Genomic DNA, 23174 nt, shown 5'->3' with positions numbered 1-23174 from the left:
AGCACCAACGGGAAGGGTCGAATTAGAATTGTCTTCACGACATCTTGTTACGTGCGATGCCTATTCCAACACAAGGGCTGCTTCTCGCGAGAGTCATGGCGGATGGACGACGATGGGCGGTGGAAGGATGCGGGAGGTCTGAGAAGAGTAAGGACAGTAATGTACGTAACTATGCGGTCGGGCCTACCTCAACACTAATAAAAACTATGTCCCCACCGCAATAGAGGAAGACAAGGCCAAAGTCAAGCTTCTAGGCTACTCAAGCCTTCTCACGAGCATGAAGTTTGATGTTCAAGTGAAGCTAGATTGACGGGAAGCAAACTCTATAAGACAAGGAGCGTTGGATGAGTGCTAGATGCAGATTACCGATCCTTGGAGGCCATAGGTGTATTCCTCTATACTCATAAGCTATATCCTAAGTGTTCGTTATATGGTTTATGGATCCCAAAGCCCTCTCTCATTCTGGAAGTTCCCGAGCTCTCAACCTGTCACCTCTGACTATCTCAAAACTCATCTGTAAAAAAGATTATGTGAGGGCCTCCTCACCGTGCCCAGACTTGACACCTTCTTTGTCAGTTTCATCTGAACTGCCAGGAGCTTCAGTTTGGGCGACCTTGTAGGCCGCGGACCAACTCATATCTTTCCCAGCCTCGTGCTTAATCTCAAACAGCCGATCGACCTGTTCCAGTGAAAGATTGGCGGTCTCAACGTAGAAATACCAAATGATCGGGATGAAGAGGAAGTTGAAGATCGCATAGAGCATGTAGTATTTCCAGCCGATGCTCTCAATACCGGTTGGGGTTGCAACAACCACAACGTAGACAAAGAGCCAATTGATTGTGGTCGCGAAAGAAGTACCGATGTTGCGCATTTTCTGCGAGTTGATCTCCGCCGGGTAGATATATGGAATTGACAACAAGGACATGCCATAGAATACGTAATACATGAAGATGAACACGACAGCCAGAATAGACATGCCTTTGTTGTCTGGTCCACCATATCGCAGTCCGACGGCCACCAGCGCGAAGCAAAAGCTACTGGCAGTGACACCCATCAGCATCAACTTTTTCCGGCCGAAGCGGTCGATAAGCAGAGCGGCGACAGCGCCCCAGAACATCAGTGATATAGAGTCGACAGCAGAGAGGATCAATGCCAGGCGGTTGCTCAGACCGACAGATCGTGTCAAGACTATAGGAAGATAATATGCGATGACATTGGTACCTCCAACCTGTTGAAAGAAGGGGGTACCCGCTCCAAGGAGAATTCTGCGCAGTGTTTGTTGCTTGCTGTTGCGGGTGAAGATCTCCTTTAACGGACTCGACTTCTGTACTTCCGCTTCGTGGTGGACCGTGGCCACCAGGCTTTGTATTTCATCAACCACTATGGAGTCGTCGTAGGGCTTGTCCAGGAGCCGAGATAAAATGTCCTGAGCTTCATTGAGGCGGTTTCCCATCACTAACCAACGGGGCGATTCTGGGATGAAGAAGACGATGGAGATGGTGACCAGGGCGAAGAAGCATTGGAAGGCGAGAGGGAAGCGCCAGCTCACTGAAGAGTTGGGTATGTAGGTGAAGCCGAAGTTCACCCACTGGAAGGTCAACACCCATCAATGAATAGAAGACGTACGGCGCAGGGTACTCACATTACTAATAACGATACCGAGAATATTCAGGACCATTTGGAGGACTATAGATTTCCCTCGATCATGTGCTCTCGCCGTTTCCGACAGCATAATTGGACACGCGATGGTATTCATGCCGTTTCCTATCCCGGCCACAACGCGACCCACGATCATAGGCGCCAAAGAGTATGCAGCTGTTTGCGGAATGGCACCAACAATCAAAATGCAAGAGCCAGTAATAATACAGCGTCTCCGCCCGAGCTTGTCTCCATAGAACATGGACACTAGAGTACCGATGATGCAGCCAATGTCGTAGGTGGCCACAATCTGACCCTGGATTGTGGAATTCGGATAGCCAAAGGTGCGGAGAAAATGCTCGTTATCTAGCAAGCCACCGAAGATGCCCTGGTCATAGCCAAAGAGAAGAAATCCAGCGCCGCATGCTGCGATAATGCCGGACTGAAGAGCCTTGCCTCGAGTATTCTGGAGGAACATTCTTAGTTTGAGGGTCAGGATGCAGAGGATGGAAGATGATCATACAGGATGGAACTCAAGCTGCCGACACACTTTATATAGAGTGAATAATTCATTAGCCGTGATAGGATGAGAGGTGCATGTCTTGCCCATTCTGGGGTATCCTGAGGCAGATCTGGGGTATACTTGTTGGTCCTCCCCACAATATCGCCCCGTCTTTTCGGCCACCTTTGTCCGAGATGGCTTCGGGCCCACTAAGAAGACACGGGACTACGACCGATTCGCAGCCAACAGAATCACGACTGCTTCTTTAGGGATCGATGATGACACTCGAGGCTTGGGGGTATTAGTGCCCCGCGTTCTCATTTTGCCGGCCTGGAAATGGTGGGCCAGGAGGGAAGTCGGGGGATTCTGGGCGATCCTTGCCTGGGTTAGAGGAGAGAAACGTTAGAGATGGATCGTGTACTCCACTGAGTTCGAGCTACTGACCTAGTAGACCGGCTCTGTGGGAACTCAGCCATGTAGGTGCAAGATGTCAGTGTGAAAGAAGCAAATTGCATTGTGTGAAGTGAAGGACAGAGCCCTATCCAATATCACGTGATGTCTGTCTACTGCCCACCAGGTAAACAACACCCAGACAGAATCTTTTGTGTTATCACTCTGGAGTTTGTCAACAACATACTTTCTTGCCCACCAATCCAGGTGATCTTAAACAGGCCAACTCTGACGTCAGCAGTCTCGCTACACCTTGCTGACACGAAACCATGACTCACGAACACAAGGCCATGGCCTCGGTGCTAACTTGCCAGGCGCAGCCACGAATCTTGCCCGTGCACTTCTAGGCCAGGATACATGGTTCGTCATCAACTCCGGCATTGCCTTTGCTGGGCTGCTCTCCTCTCTCCGCTCAGCATGCTCGTCGATGTACTGGCATGTCGAGAGCACATGCTTTTCTGAAGTTCCTCTTTATCACGATATCATCAAGTGGTTAGAGTATCATGTACCCGTGCGACGCAATGTCCGTTCTGTTCTTTCTGTTACCAATACGCAGGCCTACAGCAACAGCAACAGCCCTCATACTGCGGACCTTCTCTCCCAATTCGCGGCCGGGAAATTCAATGCGAGATCACAAGCCTCGAGCCCGATCTCGAGCAATACCGATGTGATTCAGTTAAAACTATTCAACGGTTCACGCTTCTTTTGCTTCAAGGGGTGGTGCATTTTCTTTACTCATTCACTGCAAACAATGGCCATGGCCGACCCGTTGCTTGTGAAGAGAGCAGAAAGACCATCTCAAGTTGTAAACCATCGGCTTCTCGCTTCGCCCACTTCAAGAGTTTCTGGAAGAGGCTCGTTCCTACAATCTCAAAATTTCGAAATCCAGCATTAGCGTATATCACGCCATTGGCAATGCCTGGGAGCTCGTCCGCTGGCGCTACATCACAACCCGGCCATCCAGGTCCATTTCAACCGTGATACCCGACAATAAAAAGGACGCCTACTCTGTGATTTGGAGGGATTATCTGCGTCCGGATACAAGAAAGTGGTACTCCGGTCTTGGAATTCCCTACCGCCGGGTTATCTGTTTTCGGGGCCCCCGGGGACAGGCAAGACCAGTCTGGCGTCTGCAATCGCCGGTGTGTTTGAACGGGATATTTACGTGTTGAGTCTGATGGATCCTCAAATGACAAAGCCACAATTTTCTCTGTTATTCTCTGAGTTTCCAGCAAGGTAACTGGTACTTCTAGAGGATGTTGATGCGGCCGGGGTGAGCTTGCGTAGACCGAACCGCTCCGGCCCTAGTCCATAGCCTTGCGATTCAACCTTCTCAACTGCGATCCCAATGTTGCCTGACAATTCGCTGAAAGGACAACCTTCGGCTTCCCTCCTACCCCGCAGAGGGCAAAATCCACCAGCCGATTCGGGAGCAGTCTCTCTCTCGGCCTTGCTCAATGCCATTGACAAGGTTTGTTCACTAGAGGCCCGTGTTCATAACCAACGCACCGCAAGACCTGGACCCCGCTTAATCCATCCCGGGCGTGTGGTTATGCACGCGCAATTTGATCTTCCATCGCAGGCAGAGTTCCGCGGACTGTTCCGCAGTATGTTCAGTGAAATATCCCCGAAACGTCGAAATCTGCGTCAGGCTCGGAGGACGAAGAGCAGAGCAATCAGACAGAAATTTTGGGATTGGAACTATACGCCCTTGCTCAGTCATTTCCTGAGAAGCTCCCTGAGCACGGACTGGGCCTCGCAGAGGTCCACGGTTTTCTCTTGCAATACAAGCAACAGCCGCAGGAAGCCTGTGCCCGTGCTGCCGAGTGGATAAAGGCCAATCTTTGGTTTTTACAGTAGAAAAGACTTGACGCGGCACAGGCCGCTTAGACCTAGGGGATAGAATTAGTTGAAATTGTTGAATCTAATCTCATTTGGTGCCTATATTTACTCACGTAGATGGTCCATTGTTCGCCATCGGCAGCATCTCCGAAGTGGAGCTCATCCCCCGCCTTGGTTCCTGAACACCCTCCGCCATCCATCGTCATTTCTTCTCTCCCACTTCCCCAAATTTCACAATTTCCTCCCTGAACTCAAGCCAGCCATAGTCCAATACCAGGGAATGCATATCATAACTGTTCCCAGATCAACGAAAATGCCGACCGCAAAATCTTTTGCCAAGAGAAGGCATGCCACCATGGCATGTGTGTCTTGTCGCGAGAGCAAGGTTAAGGTTAGTCAAGAATTCCTTCTGGTCGTCGAATGATTCATCACTTCGCTTGTCTAACACTTGCCGTATGCTTAGTGTGATGGCGTCGAGCCGTCTTGCTCCAACTGTGCCAGCAGGAACCGCGAATGCCGCTATCAAGCTTTTGACAAAAGGAAGTGAGTAGCAGGAGCGACAATCACTGTGCCTCGAATCGCACTGATGGAAATACACCCAGACTGCCTCTCCGCGTCGCAATCGAGCTACTCACAAGCAGAGTGGACCAACTATGTGACTTTATTCGCGAAAATGGCCTGCAGCCGCCTCCATTGTCGCAAGAGAAGGACACAGCTCTATGGAAGGTTTTGGAAATGCTTGGGCTTGATAGAATAAATCCATCCGTTGCACAGCAGGGTGATCATCAGCGGGAGCCATCTGTCAATGGGAACAAGGTCGCACTGCCAAACTCAAAGTCTGTGCCGGTTGCGATCGATCCCTCTCCGACCAGTGACCACCGAAGATCCGAAGCCCAGCAACGTTCTCAATACCCAACGGACGAGCTTCCTCAGGGATTCACGGGGCCTCAAAATTCAGCTGCAGTTGACGATCATCCCCCGTTACTTTCTCTCCACCGAGACGTGCCTGGAATACAATCAGACGGCGATCCGTCTAGTTGGAATTCGCAAGTAGGTACCAATCCATGCATTATGCCGACTTCTCCTTATGCGCATGGCTTCCTCGATCCTTCTTTTTCCAGCAGCGCGCTTCGCACAGCGTTTGAAGAGATACCCGAGCCAGTCGAAACTATGATTGCCGACGATGACAGCACACTAGTCGAAGAACCCAGCAGTCCGGAGGACGTAGAAGACCTGATTGATGAGCTCTCTGACCGAGTTGGGACGCTACAAATAAAACCCGGTGGTCAGACGCAATTTTACGGTCCAACTTCAACTTTTAATTTGGCAGATATGCTGGCTGCAACTAATTCCGGAATAAACCTCGCTCAGAACGATGCTTTGGAATGCTTGAACCGTCTTGGAATCCATAAGGCTGTCCCTCCTGCACTTGAGGAGCATTTGATAAATCTTTACTTCAGCTGGCAGGATCCATCTTTCCACGTGGTGGATCGGAAGATATACGAAGAGGCAAAGGTAAAGTGGTATGCTATGGGAGAAACGCCTTACTACTCAGAGTCACTCCGAAATGCAATGTGAGTGCCTTCCTTCTCTTGGAGGTTGTACGCAGCCTGTTGGCTGATGCTTTTTTGATCTAGGTGTGCTCTCGGAGCTTCATTCGAAACCCGCTATCACCCGAACTTTGTCACATTTCCAGAATCTCTGGTGGATTTCTTTGGATCTCGTGCAAAGGCTTTGCTTGAAGTTGAGCTAGACAGCCCTTGTATAGCGACGGTTCAAGCCTTGGTGATATGCAGCAGTCTAGAAGTTGGAAGTGGAAGAGAAGCACGTGGATGGCTATACAGTGGTATGTTCCCCACATGAAAGGAACGCGGTCGGACTTCCACTCACTCTCCTAGGAATGGCGATACGGCTTGCTTTCAACCTTGCGCTACATGTCAATATGTCTTCCTACGTCTCTAGCGGAGTCATAACAACAGCAGATGCGGACTTACGCCGGACGGTGTTCTGGGCTGCGTATACCGTTGACCAGTAGGTCTATCCCTACCCTCAGCATTTCCTACACAAATTTCTGACATGCCTTATTTCTAGCCAACTAGGGTTCCATCTCGGCCGGCCCTTCCGCACAAATATGGAAGACGTAACCGTCGACAAGCCCGCCAGTAACGCGACCCGACGCGAGCATGACAGATGGACCCCCTATGCCTCCCCTGATTCAATTTACACAAGTCCAGGCGTACCAGACTGCATGGAAGCAGTGTGTGAGGAACAAGTTAACCTTTGCGAGATCATGGCGCCATGCGGAGATTTCTTGTATGACACCAAACAACACCCGTGAATTTCCTACGTCTAGGGCGCCAACACTTAACTAACCGCTTTTCAGATACGGAACGTCCAGTATATCCAAAGTGGTCCTGCAGTCATTGAATGAGAAAATCGTCGCGAAAATACTCGACTGGAAAGCCCGACTTCCCCCATCATTACAAATCAACCTAGACGACCATATCACGCCGTACGTCCCCCAGGTCCTCCTACTACAGTAAGTCTACCAGAGACCCTCTTCAGAAATATGTTCAGCTAACATCAAAAAGCATGCAATACTACCAAAACATAATCTACGCCCACCGCCCCTGGATGTCCAAATCGCACATCCAGCCCCAACCCCCCAAGGGTCCCGGCCACGCCCACGCCCGCGAAATGTGCATCCAATCCGCAATAGCGATCGCCCGGATTCTCACAATGTACGAGACCCGGTACACCCTGCGCCGAATCCATACCAAGGCTGTCGCGATTACGTCCTCTGCTGTTCTGCTGTTGCTTTTTGCGGCTGTTACGCAGTATCGGTATCAGTCTGATTCTAGACATGGCTCTGGCGAGCCTTATCAGGGTTGTGGTATCGGGGGCCACCTAAGCACATGTTTCCGGGCACTTGATGAATTCGCGATTTCGTGGCCTAATGCGAGCCGCGCGAAGGATTTGCTGCTTATGTTGCAGCGAAGGTGGGAGATTCGGACCAGGCCTCGGAAGAAGGGTTACGGGTTTGATGGCGGGATACCTCGGCCGATGAAAGAATCGACTTCCATTGGGACTCATGGGGAAAGCACGCAGTTCCCTGAAGCGCAAGCGCCACGGGTGCAACCGGGGCAGCATGAAGGCCTCAACATTGACATCGATATAGACTGGATGCTTATGCCTGAGGGCAAGTCACCATCTGACAGCCGGGCCGCCGATCTCTACTCGTTACTCGCAAATCCTGCTACGATGCATCCGGAACGGGGAGGCGTATGAAGTCTTAAAAATGCTTCTAACAATACTTATTATTGAAGAAGTTGCGCCGTCGGGTCAGCGTACCAAGCAACGCCTCATTTGTCAACATAGGTTGCACATCCTTCGCATCTATCCCGAACTCTGTACCACAGCGACACTTGGCGGCACCCCCTGAGCGGATGCAGGACTCGGCGGCACTTCACCGGTAAACCAGTCACTGGGTTCATTTCCAAGTTCGAACTCGAGCATCCCTCCATCGGCGAAGATATCATCCCACTCCAGCCAGTTCTTCCTCCAATTCCGTCCATTTACCTGCAAGCGCTGCACGTAGATGCTCGAATCACCGTTTCCATCGCCGCCGGTAGTGGTGACTTCTAGGGTCTTGCCACCGCCGAGGTCAATGGTCAGAGACTCAAACCAGGGGGAACCGATGAGGAAAGTTGTCTGCCCTGTTATCGGATACAGACCGATCATGTTCCAGAGAAGCCAAGTCTGCATGGCGCCAGCGTCGCTGTTGCCAGGAAGGCCATCCACGCCGGTGTGATAATACGTTTTGGCGATGTTGCGGGATTGGGAGACTGAAACGTCTTGTCTGTTGATGTAGTTGTATAGGTACGGGATGTTGAACATGCTACTACGCGTCAGCTGGTTGTTTCGGAGAAACATCTCTTGTCGAAAGGAAAGAAAGCTTACGGCTCATTTGTGGGATCAAAGATTATCCCACTGGAGCCACTTGCACCGTCAATGAACATTGTGTTCAAGCGCTCAAGCATGGTCTGCTCGCCGCCCGCCAAGTCGATGAGGTACTGGAAATCGTGGACACTCGTCAATGAGTAGGCCCAAGAGTTGGCTTGATAATATGGATCCGCCCAATATCCAGCATTAGTCACTGGATTGGTGTTAATAAATCCTTTAGCATCCCGAGGGACAACAAATCCGGAGAATCCCAGAGATTTTAAATCCGGATTCCAGTGGTTCCTCCAGTTTCTGGAGCGGTTCAAGTACTTTTCCGCGTCGTCTTCGATTTCCATGCCTGAGGCGACCTGATACAGCGCGAAGTCATTGCAAGCGTATTCAACAGCTCTGCTAACGGCGCGGGAGTATTTCGGTGTGATGTATCCAAGGTCAATCCAGTCTGGCAAAGCGCCTCTTCCTTCTTTTGTGGAAGAATCTTTTGCCATCGAATCGACGGGGTCATTGGGGGGTGTGACTTCAGCGTCCTTTACCATCGCACTATAGCCGTCCTCCCAGTTTATGGCGCCACGCAGTCCCTTCACGTATGCATCAGCGAGGACGTTGTCCGCGTTCGAGCCACCTTGAGTCCGGCCGTTGTAGTTCGATGAGCGTCCGTCAGGCAGGTAGCCGTCGAAACGCCAGATGTCGATAAGAGAGCGAATCTGTTCTTCATACGCAGTGGGTTGCAAAATGTGCATTAGTGCCGTCGCGCAACGGAAAGTGTCCTGCCATCATGTTAGAGGCTGAAGTTCCGCCGTACTCATGATCACTTACCCAGAACGTGAAGATATCTTGATAATACGGCTCATCAGACGCCCAACCTGGGTTCTCTCCCGTTTGATTAGTGGGAATGAGGTGCATGAAGTAAAGAGACGAATACAGCAGGGAGAGGTTAGTCTCATTGGTGCTTGTCGTCTTCACTTTTGAGAAGACCGTGGCCTCCCATTCTGATTGCGCATCCTCGACGACGGACTCGAAAGAGGTTTCGGTCGGAATCTCGTTCTCAACATGCTGGCAGGCTCTAGCTGACGAGATCCAAGAGATACCGACTCGTGAGATAATGTCCGTTTCTTCAAAGGTGAAAAGTCCTCCAACTCGCGTGGATGGGGTCGACGAATTGGCAGAGCCGCTTTCCTGTTGAACGCTACCACCTTCGTCGGTGCCGGTGTACGTCCGGTTGTTCTCGATCTCGTTATCGAAATAACCACCTATGCACGTTAGCCTCAAAGTGGCGGACGGAATAAATTAATAGCGGACATACAGAAGTAAATAGTCCAATCAGGCGACCTATTCCACCCATTGTCATAAGTCCCACTTCCTTCATAATGCCCGTCCGGAAAGATCGTGATGTTACCTCCCTTATATCCCTGGCTGAGTCCTTGTCCCCGGAACGATGGTAGGACATGCGAGACATCAACAAGCACATTGTTCTGGGTGGAGTTATCCGGGAAATAGTACCGATAAATACCGGCATGGGCAGTCGCACTCAAGTCCACAGTAACTCCCTCTCCCGTCTGCGCCTTGTAATATCCCACCTCCGCCGAGTCGGTTCCCGAGCGAGCAACGGTGATATTCGAAAGCGGATCCGTGACATTGCCGACAAGAGGCAGCTGAGAGACAGTGCCGTACTTCGGTGCACCACCGGTCCCTTGCTCATGCATCATGCTAAACCCCGAGAATTCGCCGGTGGCCAGGTAGCCGGAGTATGCGTCTGATGTGCCACTGAGAAGGTCAGGGCCGAGCTTGGCCATACCGAACGGTCTAGCGGCGCCGGGGAAGTTGTTACCGCCATTTTCTGTTCCCATACTGAAGTTTCAACAGTCAGCCCGTAGCCATACCATTGAATACCACCGTGGAAAAGAAATCAACTTACAAAAGATTTACATGCGATCCCAGCCATGAGGCCTCGTCCTCACCTTGATCCTGGCCCTGAACAAGCGTCTGAAGCTGCGACAGAACAAGGGGAACACTCCACGGATTGGTCTTCATGATGGACGATCGAATGTCAACACATCCTCTTCACCCCGTATATGTCATCAAAGAACAGTAAAGATATCCCTCAGGAAAGAAGCGACCACCGCGTTTATAAGCGCAACACAACGCGTCCACCAATTTCAGCAACCCCGCGCGCGGGGAGCAAGAGCAAGAAATATGAATGATATAATGATACCCACCTTAGCTCCTTCAGCGTATAGGTAGTAGCGAGTGACAGTAGAGTAGTCAAACGAGTGAATGGTCTGGATTGCCTCCGATCAAGAAAAATATCCAAGACGTAGCGAGCGCAAGTGAATAACGATAACGAATGAACGGCGCGCAAGGTCTCGCCTCGGTCGAGTAAAGAACGAGCTCAGTTCAACGCGCTCACCCAGTGCATCCCCGAGTCCGATTCCCGTGGGCTGAGTTGACCACTTGACGCTGGGGTGTAGAGCACATGCCGGGCTCACAGGTGGGCGGGTGGCCGGCGACGAGACGAAGCGTGGAGACGGCGGATCTTAAGGTGAAGAGTGGGTTTCGAATTAGGTCGGGGAGGGGGGTCAGGATCGAAAGGTGATCAGCAGCGTTGCTTGATCTCCTTTTCGTTGCATCGTGACTAACCGGGGTGGATGCAGGGGGAGTCCGGAGCCCGGAGCAAGGGGGTGTTTGGTGACTATGCGGGAAGGAGCTATTGATTGCCCAGCCCTATGAATAGTATAGCAATTGTCAACAGAACTGCTCTCTTCATTCCTAGGTTTCACAGTTTCAATATAACATATTATTGAAGAAAGTTCGACTTAATTGATGATCTAAATTCTGGACCCTGACGGCATAACCATGCAAAATGGCCAGCTGCACCATGGATCAGGATTGGCATGTCACATTCGCCGCGGATCACCAATGAGCGGCCACTGATGCGCACATGGTCCATTCTCAGGCGGACAGGGACCAAGCCTAATGTTGAAAAGGCATCACCTGCGCCGATCTCGAGGCTTATCTGTCGGAATACGCAGGGTTGCAATGGTAGTCGTTGGAAAAAATGCTGGTGACTTTGTCGCAGTCGTCTAGTTTGGCAGGGTTCGCTTACCAGACAATGGGCGGGTGCCCTGTTGGAATAGACGTTCTCGGCAGTAGACCGACAACAACGGCTCGAATCTGGCAGCCTGGAGGCCTTGCAAAATTCATAGATACATATAAACTCTGTTAAAATGCTAGCTATGCATCTCGCTACCCAACACCTCGACCATAACAATATACCAATCAAGAGTGTGAACCGAGACATCAACATGAAGTATGAAGCCCATAGCCATTACATTGAATCACGGCTAGTCAAGAATTTGCCGTATAGCTACCATGCCTCAATAAAGAATTCCGATGGACGTAAAGCATCTACAGACGCTTAAAAGACGACAGAAGTCGCGTCAGGTCCAACCCCGAGCCTCCTCCGGCTGGAAGTGCAGGCGTCAAATGCCACGTATTCATGCGACACAGCTGGTAAGAATTCTGCACCTCATCGGGCACAGGCGTATTGGCAGCCTTGTACGAGGCGAGCAGACGCTCAAAGTATGTTTGGGCTTGCTGGTACTGTTGAGACCCAAAGTACATTTTGGCGATAAGGCCGAGGATAGTCATGACATCGGGGGAGCTGATGCCTTGATTCTTTTCCGCCCAGCTCAGGTAGCGCTGCAACCATGGCAGAGCGTTCGTGAGGTTGGCGCTTATATCCTGAATGAAAGGGTTGTATCCGTACGAGGTCATTGATCCACGCACGGCAAACATCACGCCCATGACTCCGACAATGCTCATTGTCTCCGAGTGCTCAGAGCCAAGGTATTCTTCGGAGGTGGCCAGTGCCCGTCGAAGGGTCTCTGACGAACTCGAGCCGCCTTCTGGGTCAAGTGCCTGCATGGCTCCGTTGATCCACATGCTCCGGATTGTGAGCGGGTGATGCCGACCAAGTCGAGAGCTTAGTTGCTGCACGATTGACTCAATAGCCTCGGCTTGAGGATCGGTGCCGGTGTAACGTTGAAGCATGAGTCCTTCGGTGCCGTTCATCCGTTGAGAGAGGACCTGCTCCGCTGTGTCTAGCACGCTGGCAAAATAAAGAACATGGTTCTTTCCCAGAAGGCGCCCGGTGCTTTCGCTGTACTTTGTCATTGCCTGGATGGCTTCCGCCCGCTGGTCGAGTTGCCCGTAGGCCAATGCTACACGCCGACGCGTGTCCAGGGTATCCAGATGGTCATCGCCGATTGTCATTTGTTGACGCGCCAGAACATTAGCACAGACAGACTGGCCTTCTTGGCTTTTACCTAGACGAAAAAGGAGTTCACCCATGATACTCTCTGATTTCATCGCAAGCTCATGCCTTTTGCCGAGCACGCGCTGAGAGTTGCTACACACCCAGTCACCCCATTCTTTTGCCTTGAGGAAGCATCCCGCCTGGAGCTCGATATCCGCCAGATAGAAGCCCGCTAGCAAGGTGCTGTAATGGTCCTGGCCTAAAGATCGGTAATGTTCTTGGAAAGTGGAATATTGGGTTCGCCGCGCATCATCCCATTTCCAGTCATTCATATATTGTGCGACTTGGATCGATCTTGGATCATTGTCGGCAGGTTGAAACATCATGCCAACAACCTGATCTTCGGATGGACCTGGTGTATGGGGAGGTGCAGTGTATGGCGAGCTGCTATTGAAGTGCATCCGTGGTGGCAGAGGAGGGCCGGGGTTCGGTGACGGGGAGGGTTTTGGGACGAAACCTCGTTCGGCAAGGAGGACTTGGTCCACAATCTGCTTGATATTTCCTTTAATCAGCTTGTACATTGCTCCACGACTGCTGACTTTGCACATCTGCGAGTGATCTGCATCCAGCTTCAAGCGGGTTTCGCGTTGTCCGGGTAGGCCGAGGATGGCAGACTCTTCATCAACCACAAGCTGATTCTGTCAGCCATGGGCTTGGCTATGTTTGGAATCGCACTGTTGCTTACATGGCTGATAGAGGCTGGCCCATTGCCCCCTATGAATACTTCCTTGCCTTCGACGAAACTGACAATTTGGTAGTCCTCGAGTTGTTGTTTGAATCGACTCGACATCTGCCTGGTGAAAAGAGAGTTCTCTTCTAGACACTGGAGCAAGTCATTCTTAGCGTGACCCTTGGAGATGAACTTGGCGATGTTGGCTGCAATTTTCCCCAGCTCGGCACCTTTAGCCCCTCGGTGCGGGGTGCCGAAGAAGACGAGTCCAGATGTGTCAGTGCGAATGGAAGTGTACTTCCGATCTTCATGTGCATTAAGCAGGGCCTATCATAGTTAGCTTGGCTTTGTCCGAATTAGTTCAGTAAGTGGTGTACCTGTTTGACTACTAAGCCGCCCAAGCTGTGACAAATCCAGATAATCTTCGGTGCCCTCGCCGCCTGAAAAGAGTTAGCTGGCGACGCCGACGAGAAATAGTCTGGAACATTACCATCTGCTCGTTCCGCTCCATATCCAGCAAGTTCAGCAGGGTATCTGCATGGTCCTTAATGCTCGCCGTGGACATAGTCCTAGCATCAGTAACGGTTGAGTTATATCCATAGACAAAGACGCGAGAGTTGAGAATGTCTCGTGGGAGATAGTCCCTGGGCCAGAAGGTGCCATTTTCATGGGTCCAGGTTTGGAAAGGGTGGTCGTTCCGTGCGCGAGGATTCAGGCCGTGGACGAAGACAAAGCTAGCGTACAATCACCATGTTAGCGACTGAAATCGAGCCAAAGTGGATCAAAAAGGCTTACTCAATCAGTGGAGCACCAGATGGGGTGTATACCTCTTCGAGGAATGGAAATTCGAGATGCGCGGTAGCCTGGAAAGTCAGTTTGAGGTTTGCGACATGATCAAGGGAGTCGGTACGAACCATCTGGTGATGCGACGGCTATTTGCAGAAGCAAGAAGAGATGAACTGGGATTGCGACTGAGAAGTCTCTCAGGTCTCACGATAAGAAGACGCCTCGAGTTCTCTTCAGCCGCGAACACCATCATGTGATGGACGAGGCTGTTTTGAGAGGAAACAGGCATGTTGCCCAATCGCTTGAGAAAGCCCGGGGAAGTCTGAGGTCCGCCTTCATGATCAATCGATGGGATGCAGTGGCGGCGAAAGTAGTAAGAAGAGGCGAGAGCAGAAGACGAAGTGTGTTCTCATTGGATCAGATCCTGGTCGTTCTCAGTCTTATCCGGCACCTAGCGCTTGCTACTGAGATCTCATCAAGGACAGGAGAGATTTTAGAGGTCGTTCTGGGAGATCGAACAATAAGCGATGGGCGAAGGGACAGTGTAAGAGTGTTAGGTTGAGAAGATGGTGTTGCATTCGCCCGGATCATGTTTGATTGCTGTCTTGGGCCTGTCAGCAACCCCTATGTGAATATTGAGTTCGAGATGTCAGACAGCATGAATCAAATCGCCTCTGTCTTATTTTATATCTGACTTTCCATCCCAGCTGCAAAGTGCCCAGAGACCACAATATAGAAGTTTGAAATGGCATGGGCCGGCGTTCAAGCAGGGAAGGAATCAGGGAGGGCACCTTCGCAACCTTAAACAATTACCTACCTTACTTCTCTTGCCAACTGAGCCGACGTCCCGACTCTGACCAGTGTCGGGCAATGAGGCTGCATCGTTTGTTTCAAGCAACGAAATTCAATGTCTTGGCCATTGGCTCACCAATGGTCGCATGCTACTCAGATAAATAAGCGTGAGTCCATTCCCGGTGTAACGACTTGTTCAGCTTGCCCTTTTCCGTGCTGGTGATCTCTATCATGAGGTACCCGATCCGGCTCTCTCTTCTGTGGCTTGTGGGACTCAGTGCCTCGACATCCTCCTTTCCAGATTGCAAATTTCCGTCTCTGCTCGATGCCACGCAAAGCGACATTCAGAATGGTCTTCGTCTGGGATGCTTCACTAGTGTCGATCTGGTCCAGGTCAATTTCTCGCTCTAAGGTTTATGATAGGGTATGCTGATGTGGTCACTAGGCGTATATAACGCGCATCCATGAAGTCAACTCGAAGCTCAACCCTGTCTTGGAAATCAATCCTGAAGCTATCAGCATAGCTGAACAGCTGGATCAGGCTAGGCAGCAGGGCAAGACCTTTGGGTAAGTCAGACTTGAACTGGCAAAAGTACGCTGGTGAGAGAAGTGACATCTTGACTCTAGCCCTCTGCACGGGCTGCCGGTCCTTGTGAAAGACCTCATAGGCACCCATGACCGAATGGAAACATCAGGTAAGACAAGAACCGCTCCTGAAGTCGACGCTGATGATAGTCCTTTCTTCTCTAGCCGGCTCTTATGCCTTGATCGGAGCAAAGGTTTCAGCGGACGCCACCGTTGTCGCGAATCTCAGAAAGGCCGGTGCAATTATTCTGGGGAAAACCAGCCTGTCGGAATGGGCGAACACTAGATCTTTAAACTCAACGCATGGCTGGAATGCAATCGGCGGCCAGACGTACGCTGCTTATTACGAGCAGCAGGATCCAAGTGGAAGTTCGAGCGGTAGCGCCGTGGCAACCGATCTGGGCCTTGCGTTCGCAGCCCTTGGAACGGAAGTGAGTCAAGCTTTTACTAAAGCCCTACCCTCCATCATATGCTAAAATTACGTCAAGACCAGCGGTAGCATTATTCTTCCTGCCGAGAAGAGTAATGTCGTTGGTATCAAGCCGACCGTCGGCCTCACGTCGCGGTATATGGTAATCCCCGTCAGTGAGCACGCTGATACAATCGGACCGCTGGCTAGGACAGTACGTGATGCAGCAATCATATTGCAGGCGATTGCAGGCAAAGATGTGAACGATAACTATACAATGTCCTCTCCATTCCAAACAAGCCAGCCCGACTACGTTGCAGCTTGCAGTTTGGTCGGATTGCAGGGAATGCGAATTGGTATTCCTCGAAATGTTATTAGTACCCTGCCTCGATTCTTTGGCAGCGCAGCTGGTCCTATCATATCGTCATTCGAAAAGGCCATTGCATCGATACGGGAGGCTGGTGCAACTATAGTCGAAGACGCCAACTTCACCGCATATGGAACCTTTATGCAAAGCCAATCTCCGGCAAAAGTGGTAGCTGCGGACTTGCTAAGCGGACTTGCAAGTTATCTTTCCGGGCTCACCAGCAACCCAAACAACCTTCAAGGACTCGCAGACGTTCGTAAATTTACGCAGCTTAGCCATGAAGAGGGTTACCCATCTCGAGACACACGGCGTTGGGATTCGGCCATTTATGCTGGAATGAATAATTCGTCCCCGGACTTCTGGCCTTTATACCAACAAACCCTCTCTCTCGGCGAGGAAGGCGGTTTATTGGGCGCACTCTCACGGCATGGGCTCGACGCAGCCATTCTTCCATCATGTCTTGCAACGGATGTTCCGGGCGTCATTGGTACCCCAATCGTTACTGTCCCATTTGACGCATTCCCCCGGAACACACCCGTCCAGTATAATTCGCGGGGAGACGTAGTGGATGTGGCACCGGGAATTCCACTAGGTGTGAGCTTTCTGGGACCCAAATGGAGTGAACAGTCCCTCATTTCGATGGCGTATGCGTTCGAACAGCGAACATTGTCTCGTAAAAAGCTTCATCGTGTAGTTGAACCGCTCACAGAACTTGAAGATCTGGTTTTCGCCAATCCGGAAAACAACGAGTACTCAATGTCTAGTTGTGCTCCAAGGCAATGATTGAAAGCGTTCGATTTCTTCGTTATCATGTTTGGTCGGCGTAGATAGAACAATTCTGAGTCTTCTGAGGTTCCGAGGTGCACAGGTGGATGGAAGTTATCCCTCCGATTAATAAGCGATGGCTCCTTAGACGGGCCATGGACAACAACTTCTAGGGCCATTCGCAGGAACTTGCCCTTCCTCTATCGCACAATCATCCTCACAACAAAAAACTCGAACAACTGACTCGCTGGCTTCGAGTGGCTCGAGAAATATACCTCAATTGCAACGCCTGAAAGTCAGGCTCATCATGCCGTCTGTCATGGCAGTATCCACTCGAAGTTTCTCTCCTCCGCGGCGGTTTATTGTCTGCTTTTGGTATCTGAACTCATCAGGTTAAACGTCGGAGAAATCATCACATTAGGAGTCCTGGTCTCTGCAAAGCTTCTAGCCGCGGTCGCCGTGCAAGTGTCAAAGCACCAGAACGAGCACGCCTTACCTCCACCGCTTGACACGATCCTTGGCACGAAGAGTTATCGGCGCATAGGAGCTCTTCCACTTCTATCGTTCAAATTGTCCAATGAAAAGTTCCCAATGGATTTGAAACGCCTAAGAACCTTCGCACTGCAAATATTAAGAGGAAACCTTCACGAGCACTGATAGTGACGCGATCATCGATCTGGTGCCCAGTCTCGCGCAATATAACCTAGGAGTTGCACCTTCGTGGGTCTGATTCGAGCTTTAAAGGAGCTGTTTGACTTTGTATGAGAATCATGGACCAAAATTTCTCAGGGCGAGAATTATGTCTACCGTACGAGACAGCCGAAAGTGGTACCACATCAGATGGTTTGCTGATCAGGATATTCTAAAGCTGGATGCACTGATCGTTCCCTATGCTTTTCTGGCCTACTGGGTCAAGTATGTCGTCCAGGCAAATATCAGTATGCTTTTCTTATCGACTTTCTGAAAATCCTTCGGCTAATGGCTATAGATAATGCATATATTTCCGGTTTGCAAGAAGACCTGAAGCTTCACGGAAATGAGCTCGTCGAAATGCAGACATGTACACCGTCGGTGCAGTGGTAGACCAGCTACCGTTCGCATACCTTTTCACCAAGTTTCCTATGTCCTGGGTGATCCCTTTCCTGGATATAATGTGGGGCGTCTTTACCTTGTTACGATATCGGGCGACTTCCTTCAGCGAAATGATGGCTTACCGGTTTTTTGTGGGGTGGTTCGAGGCAGCTTTCTTCCCAGGAATGCACTGCATATTCAGTGAGTCTCAAGACCTGTGATGGATACAAAGACCGGCAGCTGATAATGTGTCAGGGGCCTGGTATCGCGGTGACGAGATCGCCAGCCGAGGAGGATGTTTTTATGTTGGCCTTACCCTAGGTACTCTAACTGCAAGTCTCATTCAAGCGGGCACATCGGCGAGGCTTGACGGGGTCCATGGACTAGCGGGCTAGCGATGGATGTACATCGTTTGCGCAATCATTACCATATCAATCGGAATCCTAGGGTATTTTGTTCTTTCTGGAACCCCCGACAGGCCGAACAGACTGGTCATCAATGATAAGGACATTGAACTATCCAAGGTCCGCCTGTCGCGCGCCGGTCACACCTTCAAGGGCGAATGGACGTTGCGGACCATGGTCAATGTTCTTCAAAATTGGAAGTTCTGGGCGCTGCTTTTATTAGACATCTTACGGCAGCATAAACACTTCAGCAGGTGGATATCTGTTATGGCTGAAAAGTTTGAACAGGTATGCGACCAGTCGGCTGAACGAACTTGGAGCCATCTCTCCCGCTCTCGGAATTTTCTATACCCTATTCATCTGCTTTGCGTCTGATCTTGTCCTGGGGCCTGCATGGGCGATTACCGTCGCTCATGTATGGAACATCATCGGTCTGACCATCCTAGTCACTTGGAATGTGCCCGAGTCAGCGCTCTGGTTTGCCTTCGTTACAACTTACTCTGCTGTGTCCATGTCCAGTGTTCTGTATGGCAGGGTGAACGAACAATTACGCTATTCTCCGGTGGAACGTTCTATGATGCTGGTCATCCTCAACACTATTGCACAGTCGACGACTGCTTGGACCCCGCTGTTGGTGTTCAAAACGGTGGAGGGACCGCGCTTTACGAAAGGGTATCCCTTTGTTCTCGCAAATGCGATATGCTTGACTGCCTTGGCACATATCATCAAGTACTATATTGCACGTCAAGAGTAAGAAGTCCTGAATTCTTCCTTGTACGAAAATGTACTGATTCTTTGCAGCACACGAGAAGCGGCTCAACATGCCGCGAACGCGAGTGACTCCGACGACACTCGCGATCCAGAATCGAGTGCGGTCATAACTTCTGTCGAACCGCGTAAGGCTGATTCGGTTTGACGGGAATAGCTCCATGCGCAATAGAACGCTAAGATAATCATCGTAGATGCCCACCCGGCTGACATCCGAGTCAGTACATTCGAAGCTCAAGATAGAATTGATAATTGTTTCGGCAAGGTCTATTGTCACGCAATCGGGTCATTGATGGTGAAATGCTTCTCCACTTTACGTCCAACGATCATGGAGCAACAGCCTCCAACGTTCGAGTAGATCAGTTCAAGTCCATGCAAGTGACAAATGGCAGCCTGTTGCCACAATTCTGCGTTGCGCTTTATGCGGGGTCGATGACGAATTGATAAGATATCGTCAAGGTACCCGTTGGAGTAGCGATGGCTCGATGCAGCGCTTGCGCGATGAGCGGGAGCTATGGCGATACACCGCGGGGCTAAGAGCGGAATTACGCATGTAGGCATTGTCCTTAGGTTAAAAGGATGCGACAGAACCATCCATATCGATTGCACGATCATTTGTACCAAAAGGTCAGGTCAGCATGGGTGATGTCAATGTTTCAGGCGGCCAGAATGGCCAGCAGAATGGCAAGAAAATCCTCCTAAACGCCTTTGATATGTCCACGGTCGGACATCTGTCACCTGGGCAATGGAAGGCGAGTTTCATACGAATCCCACTTCAAGAACACGATCCGAACTAACCGGAGGATAGAACCCTAGTGACAAGTCTGCCACGAAGCGAAAACTAGACTACTGGATTGAGCTGGCGAAGCTGCTCGAGCGGGGCGGCATCAATGCCTTATTTCTAGCAGACACATATGGTGGCTATGACACGTACGAAGGCAAGCTGGACGAGTGCATTCGACGAGCCGCCCAATGGCCGGTTACAGACCCAACAATCGTACGCACTCACGCCGTTATTGAATGGCCACGAGCTGACAGGAGTTTAGCCTATCTCAGCTATGGCAGCTGTAACAAAAAAGCTCTCCTTCGCGATCACCGCGTCAACGTCGTTCGAACCACCTTTCCTTCTGGCAAAGCGATTTTCGACCCTGGACCATCTGACAGACGGTCGATTTGGGTGGAACATTGTCACTTCCTGGAAGAAGGCCGCTTTCAAGGCTATCGGTCTCGATTCTCCGATTGAACACGATGAGCGATACCGTCAGGCAGACGAATATCTTCGCGTGTTGTATAAGTAAAACATTCATTTACTCAAACCACGTCTTGCACTTTGCTGATTGATGTCAGACTCTGGGAGGGCTCTTGGGCACCAGATGCACTTTCCCCAAACCCTGAGGCAGATTCATATGTGGACCCTGACAAGGTCAGGCAGATCAACCACAAGGGAAAGTATTTCTCTTTCAACTCGCGCCACATTGTTGACCCGTCGCCGCAACGAACCCCTTTCTTGTTTCAGGCGGGCACATCTGCAGCAGGATCAAGCTTCGCTGCCGCTCATGCCGAGGGTATCTTTGTGTCTAGCCACTCGCCATCCGTTCTCGCTCCTAAGGTCGCGGCGATTCGCAAGCAAGCCGCAGAGCTTGGCCGTGACCCGCAGTCGATAAAGTTCTTCTCGACCTTCACTCCAATCCTTGGACGTACGGAAGAGGAGGCGCAGGCCAAGTACGAGGAGCTGAAGAAGTACGCCTCTGTCGTTGGAGGCTTGGTCTTGTTCAGCGGGTGGACTGGTATTGATATCTCCCGGCTACCTCTCGATCAGGACATCACAGCTGCCGAATCGCTCGAGGCTCACAAAGTTACCAGTACGCTTCACAGTTTCACCACTAGGAGTGAAGAGGTCCCGCGGTGGACTCCCCGTGTAGTTGCTGAGAAGGCTGCCATTGGCGGTTTGGGTCCTGTTGCTGTTGGCACACCCGGAAAAGTGGCAGATGAACTCGAACGTTGGGTTCACGAGGCGGACCTGGACGGATTCAACATCGGATATGTGACCACGCCCGGAACATTTGAGGATGTCGTAGACCTCTTGGTCCCGGAGCTTCGTCGACGCGGCATCTACTCCGAGGCACTGCAAGAGGAACTAACGGCGCGGGAGAAGGTTTATGGAAAGGGTCAGGCTGGGTTAAGGTCCGACCATACAGGCAGCCAGTACAAGTATGATGTGTACGAGGAGGAGGCGCCATACGAGGGTGATTGACGTGCCACACGCGGTTGAAACGCCGGGTACCTGATCAGCACTTGACAAGAGGATCTGCTCAACACCCCTTCCCCTTTTACTGGTGATCGAACACTGCATACCGGTTTTCTCCCTGGGATATAGATTTAGACCAGTGTGACGTCCAATATTATGACTTCATGGCATCTTCAATGTGCCTTGGTCCCAAACACCGTACGCCTCTCGAAATAAAACAAGGCTCGAACAGCTTCCCATGATTCGTCCAAATTAATATAAGGACTCCGTCGCGGAATGATCTGCGGTCAAGAGGCTTGACCATGGAGTCCTTCTCCGTGCACTTACCCCACGCGTGGTATGTCCCAAGTCGCGAGTCACGGCTTGATGGCTGCCCACCAAAGTGTGCTGTGACATTTCTATCAATTACTACGACTCCCTTTGGGTTCTCAAGGGATAGCACCTGCCAATAAACTTTGCAGCCTTCAGGATGCTCGCAATCGGCCTGCTACTTACTCTGTACAGAGTAGTTTGTATACAGATACCCACTTGCCGCCAAGCCATCGCCACCCCGGCTCCAACGGCTCCACACACGCAGCTTTGAAGGTTCAACTTCAACCCCTTTTCTTAGGGCCTTAGCCATGAGATCATAGGAATACAGCAGCAAGGCAGTTGAATTCCGCTTGAGCAAAAGCACATGACTCTCAAGCTTTTCTTTTACCAGATATGACCAATGTTTGGTTGAGAAAAAAGCCTTTCGCTTGGGCCTGTCCGAGAAACCAACAGAACCACCGCGATAAGTTTTCTGCTACTCTATCTATCTCCTCTGTATTCCGCGGAATAGATGCATGGAGTCGATAAATACGAGTAAGGCACAGCAGAGGACTATCTACACCGACTCAAAATGATTCTACAGATCTGGACCCATAGTGCCGCGCTTTTCCCCTTGCATGGCCCAGCAATCTGGTCTGTCAAATAAGGATGGGCGTGATCAGCGCTAGTTCTCTCCAGTCGTCCGATCGGATGCTGAGCTCCCTGCGTCATTGAGGAGCCTCTACTTCCTGTTCTGGCTTTGGTGGGATATACAACGGAACCTCAGGAGGGAATCAAAGCAGAGTCTGCCTGACTGACTCTTCGGAATCCATCTTTCAGCTTTCAGCTCCAGTCGCCATGAACCTTCACGTCTCTTCTGTATCCATTGACCCCTATCGATATCGCCTTACTCCGTGCGCCACTCCGTATGGAGTCTACGCTGACGGAGTAGTAGGTACAGAGTGCTTACGATTCTGTACAATGCCATCGGAGAGATGGAAATTTCCGTGCCTCGACCCCCCGAAATCATATCGATCCTGAACTTTCCAGGTCCATATACTCGTCCAATATTCAGGTCTTGTTCGACTTCTCTATAAACATTTTGACTGTCGAGGAGCTAGTGGAAAATTCGACTGCGATCTGCAAACTTTGATTACAGGTGGCACAGGCTCAGAGGTAAACATGCATGAATCTTCTGGTCCAGATTTCTACCGAACAAACAGCCGGAGAGCCCGTATGATCCCATGAGTTCTATCATCCTTTCTTGGTGCGCTCTGTGACGACGGAACCGTACTTTGGACCATCGCCCCA

The 23174-nt window shown here is 50.9% G+C and overlaps 8 protein-coding genes across 8 annotated transcripts; 5 read left to right on the top strand and 3 right to left on the bottom strand.

The window, feature by feature from the left end:
* Positions 1 to 478: 478 nt before the first annotated feature.
* Positions 479 to 2702, bottom strand: BDV17DRAFT_263505 (sugar porter family MFS transporter). Its single transcript, XM_073757915.1, has 4 exons — positions 2585 to 2702; positions 2162 to 2521; positions 1643 to 2104; positions 479 to 1588 (listed from the first exon to the last, which is right to left on the bottom strand). Exons 2-4 carry the CDS (start codon positions 2246 to 2248, stop codon positions 527 to 529), a joined length of 1611 nt encoding a protein of 536 aa, XP_073615592.1. The 5' UTR covers positions 2249 to 2521; positions 2585 to 2702; the 3' UTR covers positions 479 to 526.
* Positions 2696 to 4450, top strand: BDV17DRAFT_281831 (uncharacterized protein; the record flags this gene model as incomplete). The annotated part of the gene is made up of 6 exons (XM_073760097.1): positions 2696 to 2717; positions 2938 to 3365; positions 3433 to 3672; positions 3708 to 3826; positions 3995 to 4197; positions 4242 to 4450. The coding sequence occupies 6 exons, from the start codon at positions 2696 to 2698 to the stop codon at positions 4448 to 4450; spliced, it is 1221 nt and encodes a 406-aa protein (XP_073615591.1).
* A 237-nt stretch (positions 4451 to 4687) lies between these two features.
* BDV17DRAFT_90110 (transcription factor domain-containing protein) lies at positions 4688 to 7875 on the top strand. The gene is made up of 8 exons (XM_073765307.1): positions 4688 to 4823; positions 4896 to 4975; positions 5035 to 6006; positions 6070 to 6278; positions 6331 to 6463; positions 6524 to 6745; positions 6816 to 6971; positions 7024 to 7875. Exons 1-8 carry the CDS (start codon positions 4713 to 4715, stop codon positions 7718 to 7720), a joined length of 2580 nt encoding a protein of 859 aa, XP_073615590.1. The 5' UTR covers positions 4688 to 4712; the 3' UTR covers positions 7721 to 7875.
* Positions 7775 to 11159, bottom strand: BDV17DRAFT_298446 (alpha-1,2-mannosidase family protein). The gene is made up of 5 exons (XM_073763693.1): positions 10308 to 11159; positions 9696 to 10240; positions 9209 to 9642; positions 8393 to 9159; positions 7775 to 8330 (listed from the first exon to the last, which is right to left on the bottom strand). Exons 1-5 carry the CDS (start codon positions 10421 to 10423, stop codon positions 7829 to 7831), a joined length of 2364 nt encoding a protein of 787 aa, XP_073615589.1. The 5' UTR covers positions 10424 to 11159; the 3' UTR covers positions 7775 to 7828.
* A 468-nt stretch (positions 11160 to 11627) lies between these two features.
* BDV17DRAFT_90065 (LipA and NB-ARC domain protein) lies at positions 11628 to 14168 on the bottom strand. Its single transcript, XM_073765306.1, has 4 exons — positions 13868 to 14168; positions 13755 to 13817; positions 13393 to 13704; positions 11628 to 13339 (listed from the first exon to the last, which is right to left on the bottom strand). The coding sequence occupies exons 1-4, from the start codon at positions 13940 to 13942 to the stop codon at positions 11798 to 11800; spliced, it is 1992 nt and encodes a 663-aa protein (XP_073615588.1). The 5' UTR covers positions 13943 to 14168; the 3' UTR covers positions 11628 to 11797.
* A 722-nt stretch (positions 14169 to 14890) lies between these two features.
* On the top strand, positions 14891 to 17594 carry BDV17DRAFT_90257 (putative amidase). The gene is made up of 5 exons (XM_073765308.1): positions 14891 to 15348; positions 15401 to 15522; positions 15583 to 15650; positions 15706 to 15971; positions 16029 to 17594. Exons 1-5 carry the CDS (start codon positions 15187 to 15189, stop codon positions 17097 to 17099), a joined length of 1689 nt encoding a protein of 562 aa, XP_073615587.1. The 5' UTR covers positions 14891 to 15186; the 3' UTR covers positions 17100 to 17594.
* A 286-nt stretch (positions 17595 to 17880) lies between these two features.
* BDV17DRAFT_291382 (uncharacterized protein) lies at positions 17881 to 19472 on the top strand (the record flags this gene model as incomplete). Its single annotated transcript, XM_073762120.1, has 4 exons — positions 17881 to 18019; positions 18070 to 18160; positions 18845 to 19306; positions 19358 to 19472. 4 exons carry the CDS (start codon positions 17881 to 17883, stop codon positions 19470 to 19472), a joined length of 807 nt encoding a protein of 268 aa, XP_073615586.1.
* A 207-nt stretch (positions 19473 to 19679) lies between these two features.
* On the top strand, positions 19680 to 22183 carry BDV17DRAFT_89890 (xenobiotic compound monooxygenase, DszA family). Its single transcript, XM_073765304.1, has 4 exons — positions 19680 to 20076; positions 20133 to 20321; positions 20371 to 20618; positions 20672 to 22183. The coding sequence occupies exons 1-4, from the start codon at positions 19963 to 19965 to the stop codon at positions 21576 to 21578; spliced, it is 1458 nt and encodes a 485-aa protein (XP_073615585.1). The 5' UTR covers positions 19680 to 19962; the 3' UTR covers positions 21579 to 22183.
* The last annotated feature ends 991 nt before the right edge of the window (positions 22184 to 23174 follow it).

This window comes from Aspergillus undulatus, assembly GCF_047715775.1.
Source record: "Aspergillus undulatus strain CBS 261.88 unplaced genomic scaffold BDV17scaffold_24, whole genome shotgun sequence".
Taxonomy (NCBI): Eukaryota; Fungi; Ascomycota; class Eurotiomycetes; order Eurotiales; family Aspergillaceae; genus Aspergillus; species Aspergillus undulatus.
Note: the sequence above shows the minus strand (reverse complement) of the source record. Positions and strands in the feature narration are given on the sequence as shown.

Excerpts from the sequence above, each read along its gene's own strand:
- BDV17DRAFT_263505 (XM_073757915.1), bottom strand. The coding sequence starts at position 2,248 with ATGGGCAAGACATGCACCTCTCATCCTATCACGGCTAATGAATTATTC. Across the intron at positions 2,105-2,161 it reads GGCAGCTTGAGTTCCATCCT|AATACTCGAGGCAAGGCTCT; the intron begins GTATGATCATCT and ends ATGTTCCTCCAG. Across the intron at positions 1,589-1,642 it reads TCGGTATCGTTATTAGTAAT|TGGGTGAACTTCGGCTTCAC; the intron begins GTGAGTACCCTG and ends TTGACCTTCCAG.
- BDV17DRAFT_90110 (XM_073765307.1), top strand. The coding sequence starts at position 4,713 with ATGCATATCATAACTGTTCCCAGATCAACGAAAATGCCGACCGCAAAA. Across the intron at positions 6,464-6,523 it reads GCTGCGTATACCGTTGACCA|CCAACTAGGGTTCCATCTCG; the intron begins GTAGGTCTATCC and ends CCTTATTTCTAG. Across the intron at positions 6,972-7,023 it reads CCCCAGGTCCTCCTACTACA|CATGCAATACTACCAAAACA; the intron begins GTAAGTCTACCA and ends AACATCAAAAAG.
- BDV17DRAFT_298446 (XM_073763693.1), bottom strand. The coding sequence starts at position 10,423 with ATGAAGACCAATCCGTGGAGTGTTCCCCTTGTTCTGTCGCAGCTTCAG. Across the intron at positions 9,643-9,695 it reads TGATTGGACTATTTACTTCT|GTGGTTATTTCGATAACGAG; the intron begins GTATGTCCGCTA and ends TAACGTGCATAG. Across the intron at positions 9,160-9,208 it reads AAGATATCTTCACGTTCTGG|GACACTTTCCGTTGCGCGAC; the intron begins GTAAGTGATCAT and ends ACATGATGGCAG.
- BDV17DRAFT_90065 (XM_073765306.1), bottom strand. The coding sequence starts at position 13,942 with ATGTCCACGGCGAGCATTAAGGACCATGCAGATACCCTGCTGAACTTG. Across the intron at positions 13,705-13,754 it reads GCGGCTTAGTAGTCAAACAG|GCCCTGCTTAATGCACATGA; the intron begins GTACACCACTTA and ends TAACTATGATAG. Across the intron at positions 13,340-13,392 it reads GGCCAGCCTCTATCAGCCAT|CTTGTGGTTGATGAAGAGTC; the intron begins GTAAGCAACAGT and ends TGACAGAATCAG.
- BDV17DRAFT_90257 (XM_073765308.1), top strand. The coding sequence starts at position 15,187 with ATGAGGTACCCGATCCGGCTCTCTCTTCTGTGGCTTGTGGGACTCAGT. Across the intron at positions 15,349-15,400 it reads CTAGTGTCGATCTGGTCCAG|GCGTATATAACGCGCATCCA; the intron begins GTCAATTTCTCG and ends TGTGGTCACTAG. Across the intron at positions 15,523-15,582 it reads CAGCAGGGCAAGACCTTTGG|CCCTCTGCACGGGCTGCCGG; the intron begins GTAAGTCAGACT and ends TCTTGACTCTAG.
- BDV17DRAFT_89890 (XM_073765304.1), top strand. The coding sequence starts at position 19,963 with ATGGGTGATGTCAATGTTTCAGGCGGCCAGAATGGCCAGCAGAATGGC. Across the intron at positions 20,322-20,370 it reads CGGTTACAGACCCAACAATC|CCTATCTCAGCTATGGCAGC; the intron begins GTACGCACTCAC and ends ACAGGAGTTTAG. Across the intron at positions 20,619-20,671 it reads TATCTTCGCGTGTTGTATAA|ACTCTGGGAGGGCTCTTGGG; the intron begins GTAAAACATTCA and ends GATTGATGTCAG.